Genomic DNA, 26,998 nt, shown 5'->3' on the forward strand with positions numbered 1-26,998 from the left:
TTTGTGTGCTGTAACTCAATCTGTACAAGAAGAGTTTGGTTCGGTCTCATGGCCGGGGTATTGGAGAGAATATTAAAGCACTTTACTGCCCCTCGGTGCCCCTCGAGTTCCCCTCCCTCCCGGCCTGCGGAGGCCACAGGTGTTTGGCAAATCTTGTGTTTTGTGAAGGAAAGCTGGAGGCTGTGTTTATGTCATCATTCCTGTCCACGAGTCCTCCTCTCCACTTCAGCTGGAATTCCACAGAATCCACTGCTTGATCAAACTCCTTCATGTGTGTTTGTCTCTCGCTTTTAGTTTTCTTCAGACTGAAACACTCACACAGCGCTTTACTTCTTTTCTTCCTTCTGCATGCTAAGGAAAAGTTCTCTATGTTTAACACTGAAGGAGCGAAGCTTTATGGAGACGTGCGGGTGGATGCTTGACCTGTGCTTGTAAGAAGCCACCTGGAACACAGCAACTACGTACTGCATATTTTCAAGTAGTTTAAGGAGACAGAAATTTGATACTTTCATTTAACATACAATTTTTCTCTTGTTGTTCAGTAAGAATAGCTAAGCATATGCACCAAACTTACTTAAAATGCTGGGTTATTTTTATTAACCCAAAAAAGGACAAACCCAGAAAATGTTTATATTTGACCCAGTAATGAGTTAAAACAACCCAGCATTTTGCAAAAAACAACCCAGCCCCTAGTGTAGGATAAATTACAATGGATTGGGTTTGTCCCTTTATGATCCAGAGATAAGATTAGGATAAATAGTGCTCAACAAAACAAAACTGCAAGCAGATTTGTTGTGGTTTGCTGTGCTTTTTAGGTTCTGATGTTGATGTACCAACAGTCCCAGTTCTTCTGACACTTTAAAAACATGCTGGGTTATCAAATAGGGACAAACCCAAGCTCGTTGTTTTTATTCATTGTTGGGTCAAAAATAAAAAAAATTCTGGATTAAAGGGGCCATGTCTCAAGACTTTTTTAAGATGTCAAATAAATCTTTGGTGTCCCCAGAGCACATATGTCAAGTTTTAGCTTAAAATATCATACAGATAATTTATTATAGCATGTTAAAATTGACACTTTGTAGGTGTGTGCAAAAATTTACCATTTTGGGTGTGTCCTTTTAAATGCAAATGAGCTGATTATAAAGCAAACACTGATCACCATAATGGTGGTTTGTTGAAATTAAAACTCAATTGTGCTGTCAATTATTTTCTCTCTCTCTCTTTTTCTCTGCGCTAAATGGCAGTGCTGTGGTTGGATAGTGCAGATTAAGGGGCGGTATTATTATAATAAGAGCTCCTTATGACATCATAAGGAGAGCCAAATTTCAACAACCTATTTTTTCACATGCTTGCAGAGGATGGTTTACCAAAACTAAGTTACTGGGTTAATCTTTTCACATTTTCTAGGTTGAAAGAAGCACTGGGTACTAGGGTTGTGCCGATAGACGATAGTATCGTGTATCGACGATCTTCAGACATATCGCCAATGGCAGGCTTTCATGGCGATAGTCATGACGATAGTTGGCGAATGGTTAATATTATTATCATCATAGTTTTACATTAACATCCACATTGCATGCTTTTCCTCGCATGAGGGTTTGTGGGCTTCACTTTACCCAGAGAGCTTGTAAAGAGAGAATTCCTTCTTGCACGTACCTGCACTTAATGCGCGCGTCTTGGACTCCTTCTAGCACTAAATCCAGCGCGCCGCGTCATGAGCAGCTGCGGTTCTCTCTGTCTCACAGGCACGCGCTCTCGCGTCTATCCGAAGTCTAAACATAAACTAAAGTATTAATCCTTAATTAATGCATTTGTTCAGTTTAATGCGTTTCATGCGAGCTGAGGCAAACGTACTTTTTGTTTAAAATATGACCCGCTGCGTATTGGCGCCTCTCTCACTCTCGCGTACGTGCAGACTGCAGAGAGCTGCGCTCTGTCCGAAGTCAGATCACTAGGTATTAATCCTCTTTATGATATGCGTTTCAATAAGTTGTAGCAACACGTCCCTCGTGTTCAATATATGATTGTGTTTTAAATATGATTGCGTTCCGCAGGACCGATGAGTTTAAAAAGGCACCTCTGAAAGCACCACTGCTTGACACGTGTAGCCCTCTGCAACAGCACCTAACAAATGAATGCATTGAATTGTTTGTATGTGCGCGCACGTGTGTGTGCGTGCGCAGATGCATGTTTTTACAGTTACTAAGTAATCATGGTTAGGGTTTTAATGACGCGCTCGCATTAATGGCATCAGTTTTAAGAAGGTTGCGGTCATGACGGTGCTGCTCTTTTGTCCACCCATCAAGTGACTTGTTATAATGAGTAAAAAATTAACAAATAAAAAAATGAGTAAACTACTGCCCCGCCCCCCGATACTATCGTGTATCGCCGATCTCACAGGCTGACGATAGGACGATCTCAAAATGGGGCATATTGCCCAACACTACTGAGTACCCAATTATAGCACTTAAACATGAAAAAATCTGATTTTCATGCCATGGCCCCTTTAAATTACACACTGTTAACCCTTATTTTGTTTTAACCCAAATAAATAAGTACACTTAACCTAAACCCTGAAAAATTTCCTCCACCTGCTCAAATGTTTTAGTGCACAAGTTGCATGATTTCTCTCATTTAACAAGAAATGTTAAGATTTATTTTAGCATATTTAAATCTCTGAATTTGAAAATTTTACTCATCATGCATTGCAGCTTGCATAAATGAACTGCTTTTGTTATCTAGGTGATGTTTTGCTGTTTGTTGTCATTATTTCTACTACCACTTTTTGTTATCATTGTTGCTTATTATTTTTGTGGTGAAGTTAAGAGCTCATCGTGAGATTTTATTCCTGTCACCATTATTGAGATTTGTCTGTTGAGGTCTCTGTGTGAAGTTTTGATGTTAGCTTTGCTTTGCAAGGTGTCCTCTTTTTTAAAAGAGTTCTCTTAACATTACAAGTTTTATAAAACTATCTAAAATAAGATGTGTGAAATAAAGTTTCTCATTGTGAACTGACCGTTTGTAGAACAGGAAATGTTTTGTTAATCTAACAAGAATTTATTGCTGGAACGAGACATTTTACTTTCAGTGAATCAAACATTTAAATTGTCTGTTTAGCAATTTTGAGTAGATTTAACTTAAAGTTACTTGTTTGTTTAACATGGCAGTGAGTTACCCTATATTTTTTTAAGTTGAATCAACTTGTCTGTGCGTGCAGTGGGTTTGCCCCAGTGTTTTTAAAAGTGTATTTGGTTTATGATCTACACCGGTCTAATGTCTCTGCATTGAGCAAACGAAACCACAGTAAATTTCATTTCAATTTTCTTGTTTTGCTACGTCATGTGACCTCTAATGCTTTACAGAATCCTCTGACGTTTATTTCCAATCTCTTCCCGATCTAATCACTAATTGCAGTATGATATCCAAACACTTGACTGTGTAATACCACTGACCCAGTTAAAGCCACACGCCGAAAGATTTGTTTCATCTCTTGATTAATTCTGTGGTCTGTGCAGATCAGCGCTGTGTGTGTGTGTGTGTGTGTGTGTGTGTGTGTGTGTGTGTGTGTGTGTGTGTGAAGATGTCATCGGTCATAATCACCCCCAACATTACATACATGTGCTATCAAAGTCTATCTCATGATATGTAGATCTTCTAGTTCTTTATATGTCACAGATAATGAAATCGTCTTTACCGTGTGTTCCTGCTCGTCTTGAGACTTTGTGCATCACAGGCTTAAAAGCTTAGTGTGATCTTTATCGCTTAAGACACCGAAAGATTTTGCTTTTGAGCATTGTGTGCATTAACCTGTACTGTATATGCATCTTATCTCTGCTTGTGCTATAAAACACAGGACACCCCCAAATAAAACAATAGTTGTCTGAAGTTGTCAGTATTGATTACTGTGATATGTTCACATGATGTTGGTAAAGTTTCACAATCACAGCATCCACAAGACTCTTTGTTTCCACAGCTGTAACCTGTTTCATCCAATCACATGTATGCGTTGTACTTCTCTTCCCTGTGGCTTTACCCTTTCATTAGCTTTTGTTTTATTGCTGCACTGTTGTTATGGTTTGGTTATAATAAGGCAATAATGTTATCTGCTGTATGACCTGTTCTGATATCGGAGCATTTAGATGTCCAAACACAAGTTGTTGATTTTTCTATTGTAGTTAATCTGCCTAAAATATCTTTCTTTTTGCACTATGATACGATGAGGTCTGAATCAATGAGGTTTCTAAGGGTGCACTCCCAGCAAGCAAAAACCGAGACGTTGAAATGACGGCTAACTATAGACCCAGTATATGAGTAACCCAATTCTACCCTAAATAACCTTAAAATTTGATTACATGCAAAATAACTTGAAGATGTATGATATTCCAACATGTAAGCAAAGTCAACAGGTGTTTGCTTTCATTTCTTTTACATGTTCTAAAAGTATATGCATCGTCTAATCTTGGGCTATGGTTAGACTTCTATTAGACTTTCACTGGCAGCCCAAATTTAGCCTTGTTTCAGCCAAATACCAAACCCTAAGCGTGATTGTCCCCCCTCTTTACTCCCCCAGAAGCACTCACACTGTACTTTGACCGATCCGAGCACACTTTCGTCAATAGGATGCGTTTGTTTTAAAGAAAACAGGTAACACTAGTGCCCATCGTGATGACACACAGCCCTCTCACATGTCTATCATATTGCTTAGTTGATCTGACGCGTGTGATGCTGAGGCGTTCATGTAACCCCGCTGCACGCATCGGAAGGTTTTTATAAGGCTAATGAAGCTTTAGGTCGCGCAATCTCTCCTTCTGAACCTCTGCAAGCCGGCCGGGGCGGGATTAACCAAACAATGCTCTGGCAGGGTACAGAGCGATCACACTAGTCAAACAAACCAGGCTTTGGGGGTCAAATGCGCTTAGGTGCGCTTTGGTTGGGACAATGTGAGCGTGCCGTAACATACTTGGAGAGTTAAAGTATCTGTTATTGTCACTTTTAATTTTAATGGATGTTACTCTGCAGGTGCACAACTTCATAAACAACACTCTGAATGCTGATTGGTGCACAGGTGAAACATCTACTGTAATATAATGTAACATTTCTGATTAATATGAGATGAAGCTAACCAGCCAAAATATAAGGTTTAAAACTCTAAACAGGTCAGATTTTCAGATTTCTTTAAATTGTTTGGTTAAGAAACATAAAGTAACTCAATAATTGTTTTTCTTGCAGTAATCTGTTGTTATTCTTGTTTAATTTGGGTCATATACTATTATCATAGTCAAAGAATTTTATTTAAATCTTCCTACACATTTGGGTCATGTCATCTGGAGGACATGCTGCATACAATTGGCTAAATGAATTATTTAGTTCATGAAGACCATTCATCAGTTTTTAGCATTTTTATTGGCTGAATTTAAAGATGTTGAAGATGTATTGAAACAAATGGTGGTGTGTTTTTGGTACACTGAGCTTCACACATCTATAGAGAATCATCAGCATAATTGTACTTCATTCTTTTGATTTCCAAAACCACCAGGGGGCGTTGCCACCAAAAAGGAAGTGATGCCATATCTCACATCATTGTGGTCTATGGTCTCTTCATAACTGCACTGTATTTAGTAATGTTGTCTTGGGTCTGAACATAATCCTTACTATCTTTTATTTAGGGGTGCACACAGATTTACAAAGAGAAACCTTCTGCTGCTTCTGCAGAATTATATTAACAAATATTCAAAACTAATCTTGTAAGACCTAAAATACTCAAAATGAAATAATTATAAAAGAATGATGAAATATTAACCCAACTATAAACAGCACTCAAATTGTGGATTACACACCCAAAATTCACTTTTGATGTTGCAATGGAATCACACAAGACTCAAGTTGACCAAAGTCATGAATGAGTGAACTTTAAATAATAGACCAAAGAATTTAAAGAGACACTACTGCAGGAAGTGTTTGAGATCCATGAGACATCATCAAGAGTCAGATTCAGAGACTGAGTGTTATGATATGAATGATTAATATGATGTGTTTTTAACCCTTTCATTGATCTAAAATACAGTCCACACCTTAAAATCTCTAAAGTTTAACTTGCATTAAACATCTCATAAAATCATTAATAGGGATTATGGTCGGAGATAAAATGGGGAAAATAGATTTTTTCTCATCATAAAAAACAATAAAGTAACACACAGTGGGATACCATTCACTTAACAGGACACTTTCAGCAGAGCATCATTTTATTTTAAATAATTTTTTCACAAATATTTAATAATATCTATATTGTGATTTTATAAATAAATAGAAGCTTCAAGAGAAATAGCCTACAAGTGGATTTTACAGATCACACTGCACTTTGACTGTGCCCAACTGTGCCATCCTAAAAGTCCCCCCACCCCTCAGGAAAATAATCTTATACTGTACCACAGGTACTGTCGTGCACTGTAGAGGCCTTTTATTCTGCATGGCGTTATTCCCTATCAAAATGTAAGCATTTTTTATGTAAAATATTTTAAAATGATGATATGTTTATGATAGGTTATGTCTATGTTTATTATGAATGGTTTCTTTTTAGATGCTGTTGACAATTTGTAACACTCAAAAACTTGACATTGTGAAGTGTAAAACTGAAGGGTAAACATCTCTTGACTTTGGGAACTGTGGTTTGTTCTGTAGGACACGAACACGGAACAGACGAATTATTACCCAGTAGAACTTTACGCGTAATTTTTAACAAAAGTGCGCTTGTATATTACAGTCTGACAGTTCGTGTGGATGTATGTACAGTAAAGTATGTATGAATGGATGTACAGTATGGATAGATGTATGTACTGTAATGTATGGAGAGCTCTACAGTAGGTGGCTGTACGCGCACACTGATCCGCCGCGCAAAAGGAAGCTGCGCGTTATTTCACTCACCGTCCCGTCAATAAAAACACTGAAACGCATCCAGTCGGTCGTTTCCTAAACATTTCCTGCTATTTTTCAGTTAGTTTCTTGATATGGACTTTTGGGCATCCCGTGGAAAACTTGGAGAGACTTTATTCACCTGATCCGGGGAGCCTTGCTTGAATTCACCTCGTGTTTCTCAATGTTCCTCTGATCCGAGTCGCGTTTTCCTCGTGAAGTGGATCTCTTGCGCTCGATCGTTCCGTGGGTCCGTCCGCGTGCGCGCGCGCGTGTGAGTGAGTGAGCGCTCGTGTGTTTCTCAGACTCGCTCCTCCTGGATCCCGGCGTGTTTTCTCACTGAGATCTGTTTGCGTGTTTTTAGGTTTATGTGATATTTCTAAAATGCATCATCATCATCATCACCATCATCAGAGAATGGCCGCGTTAGGGACGGATAAGGAACTCAGCGATTTACTGGATTTCAGCGCGGTAAGACACTTTATATCTGTCTGCCTGTCTCTCTCTCTCTCATGTGCTGTACGTCAATGTTCACACTTTCTTTTTTGCTTTTGATTTCCTTGTGTTTTGTTCGCGCACATGTTTTATTTTCTACACAAGTGTTTTAAAGATGGACTGTGCCGCGTAAAAATGCATTTGACTGAAAGAAAGTTTACGCTTTTTGTGAGAGATGTGATGTTGCAGTAATTCTGTTGTCTTGTAGATGCGAAACAGCGATTTGAAAATGTTCCCAACATCAATGGTAGTATATCCCACTTTATTCAGTCTTTTCTTGTGTTTCTTTTATTTCTTTACTAGATTCATACAGTATCAATGTTGTGTAGTCAGTCCCTCCTGAAATCCAAACGCGATGCCAATGGAAATTAAAGCATCATTTGAAACCAATCCTAACGATCCTAAGATTCTAATTCAATTCTGATGGATAAACTGTCTTAAAAAATTCAGTTTATTCAGTAGGATTTTATTTAATTTTTAGAGAAATTATTAATGGGACAGTTTCCAAATTATCATACAAAATTCCCTTGGCATTCCTTTAGGATTCTTGGACAAGGGACATGAGATTAGTGTAGATTATAAGACTGATGCCTTTCATCAAAAAAGCAAAGAGTCTAATCCAAATGTGTGTGAAATGCTTTTGAGAAGTTTTTTAAGAAATGTGTTTTTATGAAGCCACAGTTCCAAAAATATTTCAGCTGTCTGTGTTTGCTGTGGACACTTCAGACAGGCAGTGGAGTTTATTTGTCCAGGACAGGTGTTACGTCATTATTGAGTTTGATCTATTAATGCACAGTGTCAGATTTTCTTTGCCTTTTTCTCTGCAAGTGCACGAGAAGACAATGTAAAGAAAATACATATTTATATCTGCTTTTAAAATTGATCAAAATACAATCTAGATTATAAAATGTTGTGAAGAGAAGAAAGGATGTATAAGATGCTCCTAACTGTACATGATTTATATTTCTGTTATTCAGGGTGGAAGTTATTAATTTATTGTCCTGATTGTCTTGTAGATGTTTTCACCTCCTGTCAGCAGTGGGAAGAACGGACCGACGTCTCTGGGCAGTGGACATTTCTCAAGTATGTCAAATGAAACTCAAGTGTGTGGGTCTGTTATTGCACGTATTGTGTTGGATTGCTGTGTGTTTTTAGCTAGAAATATTGCGTACTGGGCCTCTGTTACTGATGCAAAGTAATTATACGCTTGGTCTGTATTGCTTTAAAATATACGCACCCTGACCGGGTGTCTTTTAAAATGAGTCCTGGCAAACTTTACGTGTCCGACGGTGTGTGTGCATGTGTGTGTGACACGTTATCATGTGACAGAGTCACAGTTCACGGGTGTGAGAATTCAGCATCTTTTGATGTGAGTTTGATTGTTGTGGCAGATGTTGATGTTTGAAATGTTGTTGTGAATTCACTCGCTGCTGTTTTCTGCACAAACACACTCGTGCATAATTTCTGCAATACGGATGCCGCACCTGCTGGCTTTCCACGGCCACAGGACTGCAGAGATTTGTATTGTTAAAATGTATTTTTATAATGCGTGACGTTTTATTGCATTGGAGGTTATAATGTCATTTGTTACGATGCAGGGAAATCTGGTTTAGTTTGGAACAACATTTTTTTTTTTTTCGTGCTGCGTGTGAGAAAGCCAAATTAAATTTAGCCTCTGATGAATGTTTCCTGCGTAAAACAAATAAATAATCACAACGACAAATAAAAATGACCTTGACCTCAGGGCCGGCTCTCCCTCAAGATTGCAGGATTCAGGAAGCAGACCGACGGAAAGCTGTTAAACATATGGAATACAGCATTCCTTCCTGTGCACGCTTCTCGCTGCACGCTGGTCTCTCCGTGTGTGTTTTTTAAGATACACTGATATGATAATCTTATATTGCACAGATGGAGGGCAGAAAGTGTTTCCCGCTGTAGACGGTGTCGGGCGGCCCGGCCTGTCCTCACATATTCAATGGCTGCTATTGTTTTCATCAGTTGAGTGTTGTTTAGGGTTTGATCATTTGCATGCCCCCACCTCCCCCTGCCTTTGCCCCTCGGTTCTTGCGCTTTTAACTGAATTGTGTCGCAGTTTTATGCTGTTGGAAAGTCGTGTGGGGTGGGGGGGTCTCAAAACTACAGCCAGTCTGTTGCCACGCAACTTGCAGTTGGCTACGAAACGCAAGGAAACGGTTTCTAAAGTGGGAACGATTGAGGAATAAACAGGGGGAGAGGAGACGATGCTAGAAAAGCATATAAATAAATAACGTGTGGGCTAAATTTACGGTTTATTTATCTGTTCGAAAGCTTACGACTCTGCTCGACAGCGAATTTGCTAAAGCCCATATCTGGCACTTCTTCGTCTTTGTGTGTGGGGTGGCATCGCGGCTAGCGTGCCCGTTTCCTGTGCCAGTCTGTGGCATTTGAGAGAATTCGGCTAATGGGAGATAGGCCCGGGTGGTGCGGCGTACGTTTGTTTGCCGGTAATGAGCGTAGCTTATTAAGCCATGTTGAAAAGTGGGGTTATTTTAATAATGCGACGCTCCTCTTTAAAGCGTTTGTACGCTGGGCGGATAAAGTGTTGGGCGAAAAGCCTGACTGCTTCATGCTGCTATTTACATCGCTCTGTTTTGGTTATGCTTGTCAATCAAAAAGCAGAGATTGCATTAAGTGCACAGATGAAGAGAGAGAGAGAGACAGAGAGATTCCTCCTCCCACAGTCCAGCACCTCTGAGAAGCTCTTTGTCTTACTGTGTCGCAAGAAGAACGACAGAAGAAAAGAAGAAACGTCAGTGAGATTCAGAGAATATCAAACCCTTTAATTGTGCTTAAGATTAGGAAGTAATGAGCGTTTTAGCTTTTAATAGCAATATTATTGCTACAATTTGCCGGCTAATGCTAATAATTTGCCTGCTTAAAAAAATTCCGGTTTTCATTTGGTTTGGATAATCTCACATTTGTCTTTGTAAATCTAAGTAGTTGTTGTTTGTTTATTTGTCTCTTTGGAGAGCTGAAAACATCTCAAGCTACATCAGAAGTTTGTGTCAGATGAACAATATTGATTGCAATATCAAAACTTTGTTAAATGATAAAGTGTGTAGTTTCTGATGCTGTTATCATTTCCATTTATTTCATCAAAGTTCAGCTGGTGCGCCCCGCCCGTTATGGCAAATCTGATTGGCTGTTGGCACCAGAAGAACACGCCCAATTCTTTACTCTTTTCTTTAATAGTATTAGATATTTGTGATTATGATTTGATTTATGAAGTATTCCTTGAGTTTTTACACTTGTGTCAATGGACAAAGACACTTTTAGTACCAGTACAATGATCCACTTACAGTTTCTATCATGAGCGACTAACACGCTGTCAGCCAAACCTTAAGGCCTTAACAGTTATTATCTTTTGAGCTTTCATCTGTGCAAATCATTTTCTTTGTAACTATTGTTCATCCTATAAATCCACGCACAGTTTATTAAATAATGTTATGCCAAAATTATAAAAGTTCAAAAGGTTCCAAACATAATTGTTGTGGATTTTAGTGACATTTAATTGAATTATTAGACTATTAATAAAAGTGCAAAACAATTATTTACATTCATTTATTTATTCAGAGATACGTTTCGGAGAATTAGCTAAGGATGCTGCTCTTCTGCTAGAGACAAAAGCTTTGTTTATATCCTCTGCACCACGAGCCTCAGCTGATCGCACTCGCATGCATGAGGCATTTATAGTTGACACGCTTGCTGTTGCACTATTCCTTGAAACGATAGGGGGCGAAGCGAGCAATCGAGTCCAAAACAAACACAAAGTAAAGGACAGAAGTCGTCGTTCACTGGAACAACCCTGGTGTTCATCATATGTAACATCATAGCTTGATATATAAATATGAGAACATAAAACAACAATCTGTTAAATATGTCTTTATTAAACATTATCATTTCAACGTTTTTTACTAAACAAACAATACAGAAATCTTAAGATTTGTATTTTATTCCTCATCCAGTGGTGCATTCAATACAAATATAAACCAATAATTTTGAATCATGTGTAAAAGAAATGGTGTTTTAAATGGCAAAGTTTCCATACTTAACTTTAAGAGTTTCAGATAAATCGTATATGCATTGTTATGCATGGATTGATCAAAGAGAAACGTCACAGAATTGCACGCTCAGACAGAATCGCCCCAAGGTCAGTCATTTTCGCAAAGATTTTTGTGCACACTTCCACGCGAAATGAGGTCTCGCGCACCCAACACGCGCGACGTCCCAATCCGCATTGACGTCATTTTAGTCACGTGCACCAATGCGCTTATGTGAGCGTGTCGAGTATAAACAAGGCTTAAAAGGAAAGTAATTACCCATAATGTATTGCAATATGAGCAGCCAATAAAGAGCCGTATACCGAGCTACTATTGTTTCTGTGTAGATTAGCACAACCCGAGATACGTTAAACCAAAGTCAGTAACAGCTACAATTCTTCAGTCTTCATGCATTTTCCTGATGCTTGACGTCAGTAAAAAGACAAAACATGATAGTGCTGTTTCAAGGTGAAGCACCTGCTGTTGATGTGAATTCATTCCATCATTAAACAAGACTGATAGCAGAGGACTCGTATCACATTATACACACATCCATAAGCAGAAAATTACTCTCTCTTCTGTTTTTTTTTTATGTTTTTTTTGTGGTCTGTACTAAATTCTTGCTAAGTGTTTTGCTGGCTCCACCAAAGAGCAGAAAGTTATCTACCGGTATATTAATTCCTGTATGTTTATTAAAAATAAATGCCAAATATTTTCAGAGACCGCCGCAGACCTCAAACTAATAATAAAGCCGGAGAGCTGGATTACTGCCGGCCTGTGGTTCTGTACAATAGCTGGTCTTGTAATTGAACTTGTTTGTGTCTTGTTTGGGATCTCCGTCGAGCTGGTCTCGTCCTGTGTGTCCTCTAAGTTACGTCAGCAGAGTTTTTCCCATCGTGACTTTGGCTGGATTCTGGTGTCGTTGACGTTGTTTTGTCCTGTAGTGAACTTCTTTTCTGATTAAACCTCTCTCTCTGTGAATGCTTTCTTTTATCTCTGCATTGCTTTGATAAGAGCGCTCTGGACTCTCACACACTGTTTGTTTGACCTGGAAATGAGGCTTTTAAAGCTATTTGTGCGTTCAGAAGGTGCAGACGCAACATTTACTGCATGTTGATCAGCGTTTATGTCGTTTGGGCTTCCTGTGGTGTGAAGACAACTTTAAATTCACCCTGGTGTTATTGTACACCATTATCAAGGGGAATATATTTCAAAAAGTTATTTAGATCATATTATTTTTGTTGTTAAACTGTATTGTTTTTATGTGTTTGAAGAAAGCATCTAATAGATGAGATATAAATAGATGTGTAGTGTCTGATATAAAGGGGGGCGAGTGTTGTTTTTGGAGAGAGGCTGTGTCATCTGTGAGGAAGTGAAGGTAAAGTAACTTCCTGTTTTTCGTTCGCTGATCTCCAGAGGGGAACGTCGCCCGGCACTAAGGCTACTTGACGTTAGATTTAGTCATTTTAGTTTATCCGAGAGCTTTTCTGTTAGAGTCTTGTTTGGTCCTGGTAGTCGAGTCAAGTTTAATCTAATGTAGGTGTGATGGGTAATCTAGTCTGCTCTCTATCTGTCAGCTTTGCTTAGGGCGCTCCGTTCAGTGTAATTTAATTGTATTGTTTTATTTGTATTGCACAAAGACGCTCCGGCTGAACTGAACTCGCTGTCATTGCCGACCGACCCGTCCACAGACTAAATGAATGACGAAAAATACAGCCTGGGAAAGTGTACAAACTAAAGACGCTACTGTCCATCGGTGATTCAACAGTCTCGTGAGGCAACAATGGGACCACGGTGCATTGTGGGTAATGACATCTTTGGGAAACGCCCACCGTGCAGTGCTGATATAACATTGTTGTACACAATGACCTTTGGAAATTTCGCCCTGCCCTTTTCAAACAGGTTCCTGTAAGTTCCCATGAGGAGAGAGATGTGGAAATGCAATCTGAAATCAGCCACAATCATGGAAAAATTTTCAGTGAAGTTTTGTCTTTATCAGATATTTCTGCTGAGAGAAGATCACAGGATTATTTCAATAAATATGTGTCTGATGTAGAGACAGCTTGAAATAAAAAGTCAGAGATTTCAGTATATTTCTAGATTTGTTTTGCTCACAGTTTGCTCTTTCATAGCTTAGAAGAACTGAGTTGAGTTTGCGTGATGTCTTCTGAAACTCTAGTGTGAGACGTGCAATCTTTTTCTCAGCAGAAACATCTTAGATGCAAGAGACTTAAGGCCGAAATCTAGTCCATTATTTACGTGTACATTAAGGTCCGCGTACAGTGCACGTGATGCAATTTTCCTTTTTGCATGGAATATAAAATTTTAGAAATGATATCTGACTTATGCTGTTGTCTCATTTGTGTCTAATTAACCGTCATTCATCATCAGAAAAGAATTTAGGAGAAACATCTGAGGCAAAGTTGATATTTAAATGGGACCTAACTGAGAAGCCGGTGCCGTCTCTCATGAGCTATGAATGAGCAGTAAGAGTTTCCTCAGGATTAACAAGCGCTCTTTTCCTCGGTGAAACGGTGTGATTTTCCGTGCAGGGGTGGGAACAGCACACCTTGTTTTCTCGTTTTTGTGTCTCACACCTGCTCATAGCATCAAAGGTGAAGGAATTTTAAAAAAGTGTAATTATCCTTCAGAAAATAAAGGCAGGAGAACAGCAGCAGTGTGTGTAATTAACACGGCAGGTGAGATGAGCGCTGAAACACACAACTTTTAATTAAAACGCCTGACTTGTTTGGAGATTGTCAAGTATTCTGATGTAAGATGTGACACAGTAATGGCTGCGGTAATTGAGCAGTGACAGAGGCTAATGCTAACATGTCACATGTCACGTGTGTGTGTGTGCATATGTGTTTTTCTTTGTGTGTGTTTGGTGTGTTTTTGCTTTACCATGGTACAGTAATTATTATTTATATAAAGTATTTCTTCAGTAGTCATCTGTTGGCTGTATGTCATTGTGTTGTGTTCAGAGTTCATGACCTCAGGAAAAGAAACAGGAAGTTAAATCATTGAGCCGTGACAGTTTGACATCCATGTTGATATTTAGCATTTTTTTTTTAGATCTTTTAGAAAAATACTGTGGTGATACTATGGTACAGTGATGATGTCAGATGATATTTAAAGGTGCCAAAGAAAGCATTGTAATAATCTGTTAAATTGTTCTCTGATATCTACATAGAAGGTTTGTGATCCAGAGTTAATTTTACATGTCCATTTACAATCCTAGGATTTGCCTTTATAATGAAACAATCTATTATTACCTTATTTGAAAGAGTCATGAATAATAATGTTGAGCTCTGCTCTGATTGGCTGTTTTTCCTTCAGTAGCTCTGTGTGTGTGTAAACAGATCTTATGTTTGAGTCTGGATCAGATGAAGATACAGAATAATCAATTGTTTTAAATTTGAGGTCAGTGGTGTTTGAGTTTACACAGAAGGCACTTAGAAATTCTTTGGCAATTAGCAATTTCCGAGGATCAATGCTCTTTGTTGTGGTTCTGGTGACCTTATCAAGACCTAATATCCATATTATATAGTTTGTCAGCCTCTCCAGATATGGTTGCTAAGGTGTTTTACATTCTTAAGTTGTTCTGAACGGTTGTTAAGATGCTATGAGCAGTTGCTAAGGTGTACAGATTTGTAAAGGTGTTCTGAGCAGTTGTTAAGATGCTTTGAATTGTTGCTAAGGTGTTTTTAATTGTTAAGGTGTTCTGAGTGGTTGCTAAGATGCTATGAGCAGTTGCTAAGGTGTACAGATTTGTAAAGGTGTTCTAAGTGGTTGCTAAGATGCTATGAGCAGTTGCTATGGTGTTTTTAGTTGTTAAGGTGTTCTGATCAGTTGTTAAGATGCTCTGAATGGTTGCTAAGATGTTCAGATTTGTTAAGGTGTTTTGATCAGTTGTTAAGATGCTCTGAATGGTTCCTAAGGAGTTTTTAGTTGTTAAGGTGTTCTGAGCAGTTGTTAAGATGCTCTGAATGGTTGCTAAGGTGTTTAGATTTGTAAAGGTGTTCTGAGCAGTTGTTAAGATGCTCTGAATGGTTTCTAAGGTGTTTAGATTTGTAAAGGTGTTCTGAGCAGTTGTTAAGATGCTCTGAATGGTTGCTAAGGAGTTCAGATTTTTAAAGGTGTTTTGATCAGTTGTTAAGATGCTTTGAATGGTTGCTAAGGTGTTTTACATTGTTAAGGTTTTCTGATCAGTTGTAAAGATGCTCTGAATGGTTGCTAAGGTGTTCAGAATTGTTAAGGTGTTCTGAGCAATTGTTAAGCTCCTCTAAATGTTCCTAAGGTGTTTTTAATTGTTAAGGTGTTCTGAGTGGTTGTTAAGATGCTCTGAATGGTTGCTAAGCTGTTTTTAATTGCTAAGGTATCATGAGTGGTTGCTAAGATGCTCTGAATGGTTGCTAAGCTGTTTTTAATTGCTAAGGTATCATGAGTGGTTGCTAAGATGCTATGAGCAGTTGCTAAGGTGTTTTAATTTGTCAAGGTGTTTTAAACGGTTGTTAAGATGCTCTGAATGATTGCTAGGGCGTTTTACATTGTTAAGTTGTTGTGAACAGTTGTTAAGATGCTATGAGCAGTTGCTAAGGTGTACAGATTTGTAAAGGTGTTCTGAGCAGTTGTTAAGATGCTCTGAATGGTTGCTAAGCTGTTTTTAATTGCTAAGGTATCATGAGTGGTTGCTAAGATGCTCTGAATGGTTGCTAAGCTGTTTTTAATTGCTAAGGTATCATGAGTGGTTGCTAAGATGCTATGAGCAGTTGCTAAGGTGTTTTAATTTGTCAAGGTGTTTTAAACGGTTGTTAAGATGCTCTGAATGATTGCTAGAGCGTTTTACATTGTTAAGTTGTTGTGAACAGTTGTTAAGATGCTATGAGCAGTTGCTAAGGTGTACAGATTTGTAAAGGTGTTCTGAACAGTTGTTAAGATGCTCTGAATGGTTGCTAAGCTGTTTTTAATTGCTAAGGTATCATGAGTGGTTGCTAAGATGCTCTGAATGGTTGCTAAGCTGTTTTTAATTGCTAAGGTATCATGAGTGGTTGCTAAGATGCTATGAGCAGTTGCTAAGGTGTTTTAATTTGTCAAGGTGTTTTAAACGGTTGTTAAGATGCTCTGAATGATTGCTAGGGCGTTTTACATTGTTAAGTTGTTGTGAACAGTTGTTAAGATGCTATGAGCAGTTGCTAAGGTGTACAGATTTGTTAAGGTGTTTTGATCAGTTGTTAAGATGCTCTGAATGGTTGCTAAGGTGTACAGATTTGTAAAGGTGTTCTGAGCAGTTGTTAAGATGCTCTGAATGGTTGCTTATGTGTTTTTAATTGTTAAGTTGTTCTGATCAGTTGTAGAGGGTGCTCTAAATGGTTGCTAAGATGTTCAGATTTGTTAAGGTGTTCTGATCAGTTGTTAAGATGCTCTGAATGGTTGCTAAGATGTTCAGATTTGTCAAGGTGTTTTGATCAGTTGTTAAGATGCTCTGAATGGTTCCTAAGGAGTTTTTAGTTGTTAAGGTGTTCTGAGCAGTTGTTAAGATGCTCTGAATGGTTGCTAAGGAGTTTTTAGTTGTTAAGGTGTTCTGAGCAGTTGTTAAGATGCTCTGAATGGTTGCTAAGGAGTTCAGATTTTTAAAGGTGTTTTGATCAGTTGTTAAGATGCTTTGAATGGTTGCTAAGGTGTTTTACATTGTTAAGGTTTTCTGATCAGTTGTAAAGATGCTCTGAATGGTTGCTAAGGTGTTCAGAATTGTTAAGGTGTTCTGAGCAATTGTTAAGCTCCTCTAAATGTTCCTAAGGTGTTTTTAATTGTTAAGGTGTTCTGAGTGGTTGTTAAGATGCTCTGAATGGTTGCTAAGCTGTTTTTAATTGCTAAGGTATCATGAGTGGTTGCTAAGATGCTCTGAATGGTTGCTAAGCTGTTTTTAATTGCTAAGGTATCATGAGTGGTTGCTAAGATGCTATGAGCAGTTGCTAAGGTGTTTTAATTTGTCAAGGTGTTTTAAACGGTTGTTAAGATGCTCTGAATGATTGCTAGGGCGTTTTACATTGTTAAGTTGTTGTGAACAGTTGTTAAGATGCTATGAGCAGTTGCTAAGGTGTACAGATTTGTTAAGGTGTTTTGATCAGTTGTTAAGATGCTCTGAATGGTTGCTAAGGTGTACAGATTTGTAAAGGTGTTCTGAGCAGTTGTTAAGATGCTCTGAATGGTTGCTTATGTGTTTTTAATTGTTAAGTTGTTCTGATCAGTTGTAGAGGGTGCTCTAAATGGTTGCTAAGATGTTCAGATTTGTTAAGGTGTTCTGATCAGTTGTTAAGATGCTCTGAATGGTTGCTAAGATGTTCAGATTTGTCAAGGTGTTTTGATCAGTTGTTAAGATGCTCTGAATGGTTGCTAAGGTGTTCAGATTTGTTAAGGTGTTTTGATCAGTTGTTAAGATGCTCTGAATGGTTCCTAAGGAGTTTTTAGTTGTTAAGGTGTTCTGAGCAGTTGTTAAGATGCTCTGAATGGTTGCTAAGGTGTTTAGATTTGTAAAGGTGTTCTGAGCAGTTGTTAAGATGCTCTGAATGGTTGCTAAGGTGTTTAGATTTGTAAAGGTGTTCTGAGCAGTTGTTAAGATGCTCTGAATGGTTTCTAAGGTGTTTAGATTTGTCAAGGTGTTTTGATCAGTTGTTAAGATGCTCTGAATGGTTGCTAAGGTGTTCAGATTTGTTAAGGTGTTTTGATCAGTTGTTAAGATGCTCTGAATGGTTCCTAAGGAGTTTTTAGTTGTTAAGGTGTTCTGAGCAGTTGTTAAGATGCTCTGAATGGTTGCTAAGGTGTTTAGATTTGTAAAGGTGTTCTGAGCAGTTGTTAAGATGCTCTGAATGGTTGCTAAGGAGTTCAGATTTTTAAAGGTGTTTTGATCAGTTGTTAAGATGCTTTGAATGGTTGCTAAGGTGTTTTACATTGTTAAGGTTTTCTGATCAGTTGTAAAGATGCTCTGAATGGTTGCTAAGGTGTTCAGATTTGTTAAGGTGTTTTGATCAGTTGTTAAGATGCTCTGAATGGTTGCTAAGGTGTTCAGATTTGTTAAGGTGTTTTGATCAGTTGTTAAGATGCTCTGAATGGTTCCTAAGGAGTTTTTAGTTGTTAAGGTGTTCTGAGCAGTTGTTAAGATGCTCTGAATGGTTGCTAAGGAGTTTTTAGTTGTTAAGGTGTTCTGAGCAGTTGTTAAGATGCTCTGAATGGTTGCTAAGGAGTTCAGATTTTTAAATGTGTTTTGATCAGTTGTTAAGATGCTTTGAATGGTTGCTAAGGTGTTTTACATTGTTAAGGTTTTCTGATCAGTTGTAAAGATGCTCTGAATGGTTGCTAAGGTGTTCAGAATTGTTAAGGTGTTCTGAGCAATTGTTAAGCTCCTCTAAATGTTCCTAAGGTGTTTTTAATTGTTAAGGTGTTCTGAGTGGTTGTTAAGATGCTCTGAATGGTTGCTAAGCTGTTTTTAATTGCTAAGGTATCATGAGTGGTTGTTAAGATGCTATATGCAGTTGCTAAGGTGTTCAGATTTGTTAAGGTGTTCTGAGTGGTTACTTGACAGGACAGTGCTCTAAGAACTGTATCTTGTTTTCACTAATCACTGATCTGTGCAACTAAAATATGTTTATAATTGATCACTGAGATGAAATTCAGTGAATTATAAGTAAAGTGGCACAAAAGTTTGATTCTCTGATGCCTGTGACAAACAGATTACAGACAGACAAACAAGCTGAATTCCTGAAGTTATTCACATGCTGTGGTGCATGATGGGAATTTCAGGATGTGTCAGGTTGAAGTGTTTGGATTTTCCAGCGTGTGTGTGTGTGTGTGTGTGTGTGTGTGTGTGTGTGTGTGTGTGTGTGTGTGTGAAAAGCTCTTGTCTTGATTCTCCTAAGAGGCAGTTGAACATCTGGCAGACTTTGTGTGTAGTTGTGTGATTACTCTACTTGTGTGTGTGTGTGTGACCGAAGCCACATTGACATTCAGTTTCCTCAATTCCTTCGGTGTGTGTTTGTGTAGTCATTTGCAGATATCTTTGTTTGTGTGTGCGCGTGTTTGTTTATGTGTTTGTGTTCACTCTCTCGTTGTATGTTGTACTGTTTTTCTAGCTGGTAATTTTTGCTGGTTTGGTGTCCATCTTCTTTCAGCTGAACCAATAACAGCTGTAATTATACAGTAAATATGGATTTCAGAAGCAGTTTGCTCCACATGTGTGTTGTAGTGACATGAAGAACAGAAATCCACATACGGAAACAAAACTGAGCATGACTAAAGTCAAATGTTCACAAACACAAATATTAAATGTTTTTTTAGTTCTTGTTTTTTGGTGTGTGTGTATATATACGCTACAGATTGAAGTACAGATCTGTCAGTCAAGCACAATTATCATAAACATCTCTCAGTGCAAAAACAAATAATCATGGACTTAAATTTAGGTTTAATACAACATGTTCTTATTATTTTATTTAAAGGTGAAATAGGAGGCAGACATTTTTAGTGTTGAGAGAGAGAGAGAAGCAGGAATGTAAGCAGAAACTATAGGTCTCTCTCTCTCTCTCTCTCTCTCTCTCTCTCTCTCTCTCTCTCTCTCTCTCTCTTTTTATGAAAGGCTTTTGTTTGGCTGCAGTGTTCAAACATACTCGTTTCTCACTCACTCGCTATTTTTTCCCTCTGAAAGTTTTGCAGGTGTGCAGTAATGAAACGGCCTCTGTTATTTAGTGTATGCGCCGCAGGGGTGGAGCTTCGTGGCCTCTTTCTCCTCTCTTAGTAATGGAGGACTGTGATTGGCTGAGGGAGTGGAGAGGGGAGGGACTAACATGTAATGTGAAAAGCAGGAACAGAGAGATGTGCTCAGTGTAAACACAGAGTTCACTGTTATAGACACACACACACACACACACACACACATGGGTCACTGATGGGATCTTATTATTACCGATGTCACCCATCCAACATTTCACTACAGGAGCGTGACGAGACCTGGACTGATAGACCTGAATATATTTTTTTAGCAACTTTTGCTGTTTCTTTTAAACGTCTGGATCTTTTTCCTCAAGTCACGTGAACAATAAAAAACTACAGCAGGCCATATAAACTCTTAATATAACTCAGATCTGACAGCGGTAGCAGCGGGTCTGTAATTACAGTAAGCTGTACACTTTCTCTCTCTGTACAGATTAGAAAGTATTTATATTTGGAAAATGACATGGTACATCAGAGCTTCTGGTTTTTAAAAAAATGATTTGAATAAACAATCTGTAATGAAGAACATACACAGAGTTTTAAGAGCAGTGAGCGTCACAAACACACATTTGTTTATTCGTCTCCATCCTCACATCGGCTGTTTCAGGATCTTACGGAATTCCCTGTCTGGTGCCCACCTCGTTTCCACGGTAACAGGTGCAGAGTTCATCCTGACATCCAGGCAGGTGTGTGTGTGTGTGTATGTGTGTGTGTGTGTGTGTGTGTGTGTGTGTGTGTGTGTGTGTGTGTGTGTGTGTGTGTGGACTTAATTACACAGAGAATTCCACTGCTACCCTGACACACACATGCAGACACACACAGACACGCACACACACGCACGCACACAGCCACATGTTCTGGAACAACTGTTTCCATCCTGGGCCATCCAAGTGTGAGCTATTCGGGATTATCTGAAGAGCAGACACACAGTACCCTGATGTTCTCGTGAAGATCCCACAGAACCTGAAAATGAGAGAGAAAGCGGAACCGGCGCTTGACAGATAAACGCTTCAGCCTCCTTAGCGCATTTGAAAGCGACGTGTGAATGAAACATATCGGCTCTTTAAGAAAATATTTCAAGCTTCATTTGCAGAGGGTTTTTCAGACGGCACAAATTGTTTTCACTGTGCTAAAGCTCTTGCAAATGAGCCGAGTGGAGATGTTTACCTGTTTACACACACAACTACTTTCACACGTACAGTTTGTTGTGATATTCTCTAAAGAAGAGAGAGAGAGAGAGAGAGAGAGAGAGAGAAAGAGAGAGAAAGAGAGAGAGAGAGAGAAGACGACAGAAATGTGACGCTGTTAATTAAACAACCTTGATTTTTTTTTAAATGTCAATATGATGAAAATGCAAAGCTGTGGAAACACAGGGACACAACACTTTTATTGTCTTCTGCTGTCATTTCATCCTTTAAATGTAGAAATGCAAATAAAAGATTGTTTTTAAAGAGGCCTTAGAATGTAAAACTGTATTTACGTAGTCATAGATGAATAATAAGAGTTGTGTACATGGTAATGACATATCGTGGGCTTTAAACACGATTGTTTTCTCCTTCTTATGTAAACCTCGTGCATGCAAAAGACCGCTGGAAAACAGACCAATATCAATATAACACCAACTGTGACGTTACAGTCCAGATGAACGCCCCAACATTAAATTAAAGGTAGGGTAACACATTTTGAAAAATGCTAACGGTAGCCGCCTAGCAATGAAATCCCGATCCCACCCTCAAGTCAAATCGCCATCCAAAGTCACGCCTCTTTCCAAACACATGAACACACACATATCAGACGGTCACGTCTCATGTCTCATTCACCAGTGAGAAAACTTTGCAGTACAAAGTGAATAACACTTCCAAAATAACCAACATAAACAACTGGTTTACATCAGAATTAGTTTAAGCACACGTTCGATTGTGTAGACGTAGTAACTATATCGTTATGCTAATCCGGAAAACGAACACAAATTTCATAAGCAACACAACGTTTCATCAAAGTAGAATATCTGAATCCATCTCAATACAAACATATCGCGTACCTACCTTACCAAAATAAACAGTGCAACGACCCTTTCAGACCCTTTGCCTCCTGTAGCTGTTTGCATCTCGTGGTAAAGCAGTAAATTTACCGATGTTAATTTGGGTTTTTGCTTTTGCTGATCCAGGCAGTTTTTGCTGTTGTTGTTATAAAAGATGCATTTAGTTTTGTTGCTCCTGTGTAGGTTGTCAATTCAGCAGAAAAGTTTGCTGTTCTCGCTGTTTACAGACAGAGCGCACGTGAACGCGCCGATGATGTATGGTATCTGCGTGGACTCGCTGCGCGGTGGGAATTCAAATTACGCTTACGTATGAGGGACATAAAAGGAAACGTCCGTTCGGACCGAAATCTATGATTTGTTGAACATTTTTTGGTCCTACGCATTTCACAGATGACATAAATTTTTACAAATACATTTAAACAACTTAACACAGTGATTGCTATCAGAATGTGAGGAGACTTTTAACCAGCATAACTAAAAATGATTCAGGATCAAATCTGTTACCCTACCTTTAAGTACAATGTTATTACAATGCTATAGGGCTGGGCGATATGACTCAAAAAATTATCGAGAAAATGTTTTCCATATCAGTCGATATCGATAATTATCATGATAAATAACAAATCTTTACTCCTGTCAAATTTAAAGGCAGATTTTTGCTCCTGAATGAAAATTGTAAAAACCAGACAGTTAATAATGGTTTTAAACTACTTTTTATTCAGAACATGACTAATACAAAAACTAAAATCTTGTTTTAATGCATCTGTATTAAATGTAAATCTATTTGTTATGAAATCAACACATTTCTGACACAAAAGCAGCAGACTACTGTCCCTTTAAGACCCAAGACAGACTGCTTTAAGTTTCAATATACTGAGTAACAGCTGTTTATGTTCACTTAAACAAGAAAGAAAACTTAGTTCAGTGATCACGCGTGTGTTATACATATACGAGCTATAGACGCTGATAAATGGATGTCAAGGGTGTCACTTTGCTGTGGGAGCGCACATACCCAAACACTATATTCACTGCAGTGGTGGATCTGCTGCTTTTCCTCAGTTTCCTGAATTTGTGAATGTCCTGTAAATATACTTTTAAAGCTGGGCGGACGTGTGCGTGCGCAAGGCGGACGCTGAATGAAAGTAAAGTATACTGCACGCACCTGTGTCTGCTATGTTTGACGAACCCTGTTTGCGCGTCCAACATTACACACAAGAAAATGTTTCCGCGCATTTGGATTCCGTGATTCCGTCCGCGTTATCCGCATCGCGAAAATCATAGGTCTCTACTAATAAATGAATAACTTGCCTCATCTTCCACTGCTTCAAGTCTGACTGTCACTGTGATTGTAAACCAAGAGCGCGTGCCGCATCCGGAAGTGCTCGCGCAACATTACGCACAGTGCTTAAACATTATCGATCACTTATCGAACTGTCCTTATCGTTTTATCGAAAAAGTTTATATCGGTAAAATTATCGTTATCAAATTATCGCCCAGCCCTACAATGCTATAAACAAAGCTGTGACTGCTGAGTTAGCGTTATATGCTAGTTAATGCTATATGCTAGCATTTAGGCTAAAGTTCTACCATTGATGTTACAGTTACGTTTTGCAGGTCCATACTGAAAAAAACACAAACTTATTACTTAAAAACATCCATTAACAATCTCCAAACAATTGATTATTCCTCAAAATCTGTATCTTCAGCAGAGATGTATAGTAACGAAGTAGAACTACTTCACTACTGTACTTAAGTACTAAAAGACAGTATCTGTACTCTACTGAAGTATTATTTTTTTCTCCTACTTCCACTTTTACTTCAGTAAATTTTTTCTTTGAGTTTAATACTTTTACTCCAATACATTTTTTATGTGCTGCATAGTTACTCGTTACTCTCAAATGTTATGAATCATGGTCACATGGTGGTCTGAACCAATTGGAGATAGTAAAGGGCGACCCCTCCCAACCTCTCACTCACAAATATGAGCCAGGGTTGTTGACAAATGTGAAGCGAAGAGAGAACCAAAGTGCGCGAGAAAGACAGAGAGAGAGAATGCGCAAGAAAGGGCGAGTGTGCGCGAAAGAAGGAAACCTAAATTCAATGAAACACCTTGTACCTTTACCTATTACCATTTTATCGACTAATATTTCATTAATTCTGAATTCTCTATCGCCATATCAGTTAAATTAATCTGAATTATCTGAACATTCATGTCCTTGTACTCCTGCTACAGCCAAAGGAATTGTAAGTGTCCTTTAGCTTAAACATTTTAAATAATATAAACAATATTATATTCAAACTTTTGACTGTTTTCTTTAATAACTACATTACACAATACTTGTACTTTTACTTTCAGTACTTGAGTAGTATATTTTAAAATAAACTACTTGCAATACTTAAGTACAAAGCATGTTTAATACTTTAGTACTTCCACTTAAGTGCTGTGCTTAAAGAGCACTTCAACTTCTACTCAAGTCACTTTTTTGATAGAGCACTTGTACTTTTACTCAAGTCTGGGTCGCTAGTACTTTATACATCTCTGATCTTCATCTTATACAGACTAAAACATAAGATCTGTTTACACACACACAGAGCTACTGAAGGAGCTGCTCTGAGAAACAACCAATCAGAGCAGAGCTCAATGTAATTATTCATGACCCTTTCAAATAAGGTAATAATAGACCATTTCATTATATAGGGAAATCATTTGACTGTAAATGGACATGAAAAACTGACTCTGGATCTTTTTTGCACTTCGGCCAAAAATGATATTATAAAACGGCTCGTTCTGGTTCTTTATTCTGATTGATTGAAAGGCGTTCTAAGCCGTGTTAAAATACCCCGGTAACCCCACAGTTCAGGGTTATTTGTGTTTTATTTTATTAAATCCTGCTATGCATATGAAGTAACCGTTTTATAAAAGCAATAAGCCCCGCAAAGCAGTGGTGTTATTCCGCTTCGCGTCGTGCCTAACAACGCCGCTTAGCTGTTATAAAATACACTGGTAACCCACTGCATCTTGGGGCTTATTGCTTTATTAAACCCATGATTTACTCACCCCGAAGCCGTCTGAGATGCATATGTCCATCATTTTTCAGACGAACACATTTTCAGTTGTTTTAGAAAATGTCTTAGATCTTTCAGTTAATCAAATGTAAAGTTAAGGGGTCCACATCCTTTAAGTCCAAAAAGTGTCCCTCCATCCTTCACAAAATAAATCCAAACAGCTTCACGATGATAAACAAAAGCCTTCTGAGGGTAATCTGTACCGTTTTGTTGTAGAAATATCCATATTTAAAACTTTATTTAGAAAATAAATAGCTTCCGTTAACGCCGCCATCTTAATCGCGTACGCATTCAGGATGAGAGCGTACGCAGCTTACCGAGGTTTATCTGCTGCTGCTCTGTGCCCCCGCCTTCCGTGTTTGTCATACGTCACTAAGACAACTGCGTACACTACGCTGATACTCTCTCTTGAATACAGAGGAGTCTAAGATGGTGGCGTCATCGGAAGCTAGTTATTTTCGTTTATAAAGTTTTAAATATGGTTATTTTTACAACAACACCGCACGGATTACCCTCAGAAGACCTTTGTTTATCATCCTGGAGCCGTTTGGATTTCTTTGCGGAAGGATATATGCAAATTTTTTGGACTTGAAGGACATGGACCCTGTAACTTTACTGTTTAGCAGCTGAAAGATATAAGACATTTTCTAAAATAACTGAAAATGTGTTCGTCTGAAAAATGATGGACATATGCAACTCGGACAGCTTCGGGGTGAGTAAATCATGGGTTTAATATCATTCTTTGGCCGAACTAACCCTTTAATAAAGCCACAAACCTTCTATGTAGATATCAGAGAGCAATTTAACAGAATATTTTTCATGCATTCTTTGGCATCTTTAAAGGAAGAGTTGGACTGAATTAAAATGTCTTTCATTTACTCACCTATGTTGCTTAAACTCTGTGAAACACAGAGACTGATGTATAAATATGGCAAGATTTAAAAAAGACGTGAGGACTAACAGACTTCAGAAGGTTTGAAACACAGAGCTTCAGTCGTATGAAATACTTCATTCATGCTTTTTTGTTTCTTGGTCTTTATTTGAGGCTTAACAGCCGCTGCTAAAAATCTGCTTTGTGTTTCACAGAGTAAAACAGGTTTGGATTTGGTGGGTAAATGAAGACAGAAGTTTGATTTTTCTGTGAAGTGTCTCTATAAAGAAGTGCGCTGTTAACCCGAGACACTGCTGGCTTTGATGTACCTGTTCTCTTCTTTTGTTCTCCTTTCATCTCTTTCTTTCTTTCTCTGTCGTCCTCAAATGCTTTTTGTTATGCCAGCGATGGCTCTCTAACCGTGATAAGTTGAATATACGTTTAGTGTTTTGACCTGTGTGTGTTTTGTTTTGTTGTGTTGCGTGCTGCTCAAGAACAGACATGTTACAGTCAAACCTCTCCAACTCTTTCATGGTGTAGACTTAAAGAGTTCAGGCCGCCTGAAACATGACATGATCACTAAAAAATATTCATTGGTCTTATTTAACCACAAAATCAAATGAAGAAAGATTTTTCTATTTTAGAAAAGACTTATGACACATTAAAATAACAGAGCATCTTAACAACTACATAGAAAGTCCTTGGCAACCCCAAAGCATCCTGATATAAGCCACATTCCTTTTGCAAAAGAAAGGTTTAATGCATCAAAAATGT

At 38.4% G+C, this 26,998-nt stretch overlaps 1 protein-coding gene across 9 annotated transcripts in view; it reads left to right on the forward strand.

The window, feature by feature from the left end:
- Positions 1 to 6,444: 6,444 nt before the first annotated feature.
- The window catches only part of tcf4 (transcription factor 4), a 144,712-nt gene continuing 124,158 nt past the window's right edge, over positions 6,445 to 26,998 (forward strand). For 2 of the 9 annotated variants that reach the window (XM_065243629.1, XM_065243623.2), the window contains exons 1-3: positions 6,448 to 7,380; positions 7,613 to 7,651; positions 8,421 to 8,487. In XM_065243629.1, the coding sequence (XP_065099701.1) occupies positions 7,294 to 7,380; positions 7,613 to 7,651; positions 8,421 to 8,487 (193 nt within the window). In that variant the 5' untranslated portion in view covers positions 6,448 to 7,293. Of the gene's footprint in view, positions 7,381 to 7,612; positions 7,652 to 8,420; positions 8,488 to 26,998 lie in introns of all 9 variants that reach the window. The other 7 variants (XM_065243630.2, XM_065243627.2, XM_065243631.2 and 4 more) reach the window with 5 other exon arrangements.

The sequence above is a fragment of the Paramisgurnus dabryanus genome, chromosome 18 (assembly GCF_030506205.2).
Source record: "Paramisgurnus dabryanus chromosome 18, PD_genome_1.1, whole genome shotgun sequence".
NCBI lineage: Eukaryota > Metazoa > Chordata > Actinopteri > Cypriniformes > Cobitidae > Paramisgurnus > Paramisgurnus dabryanus.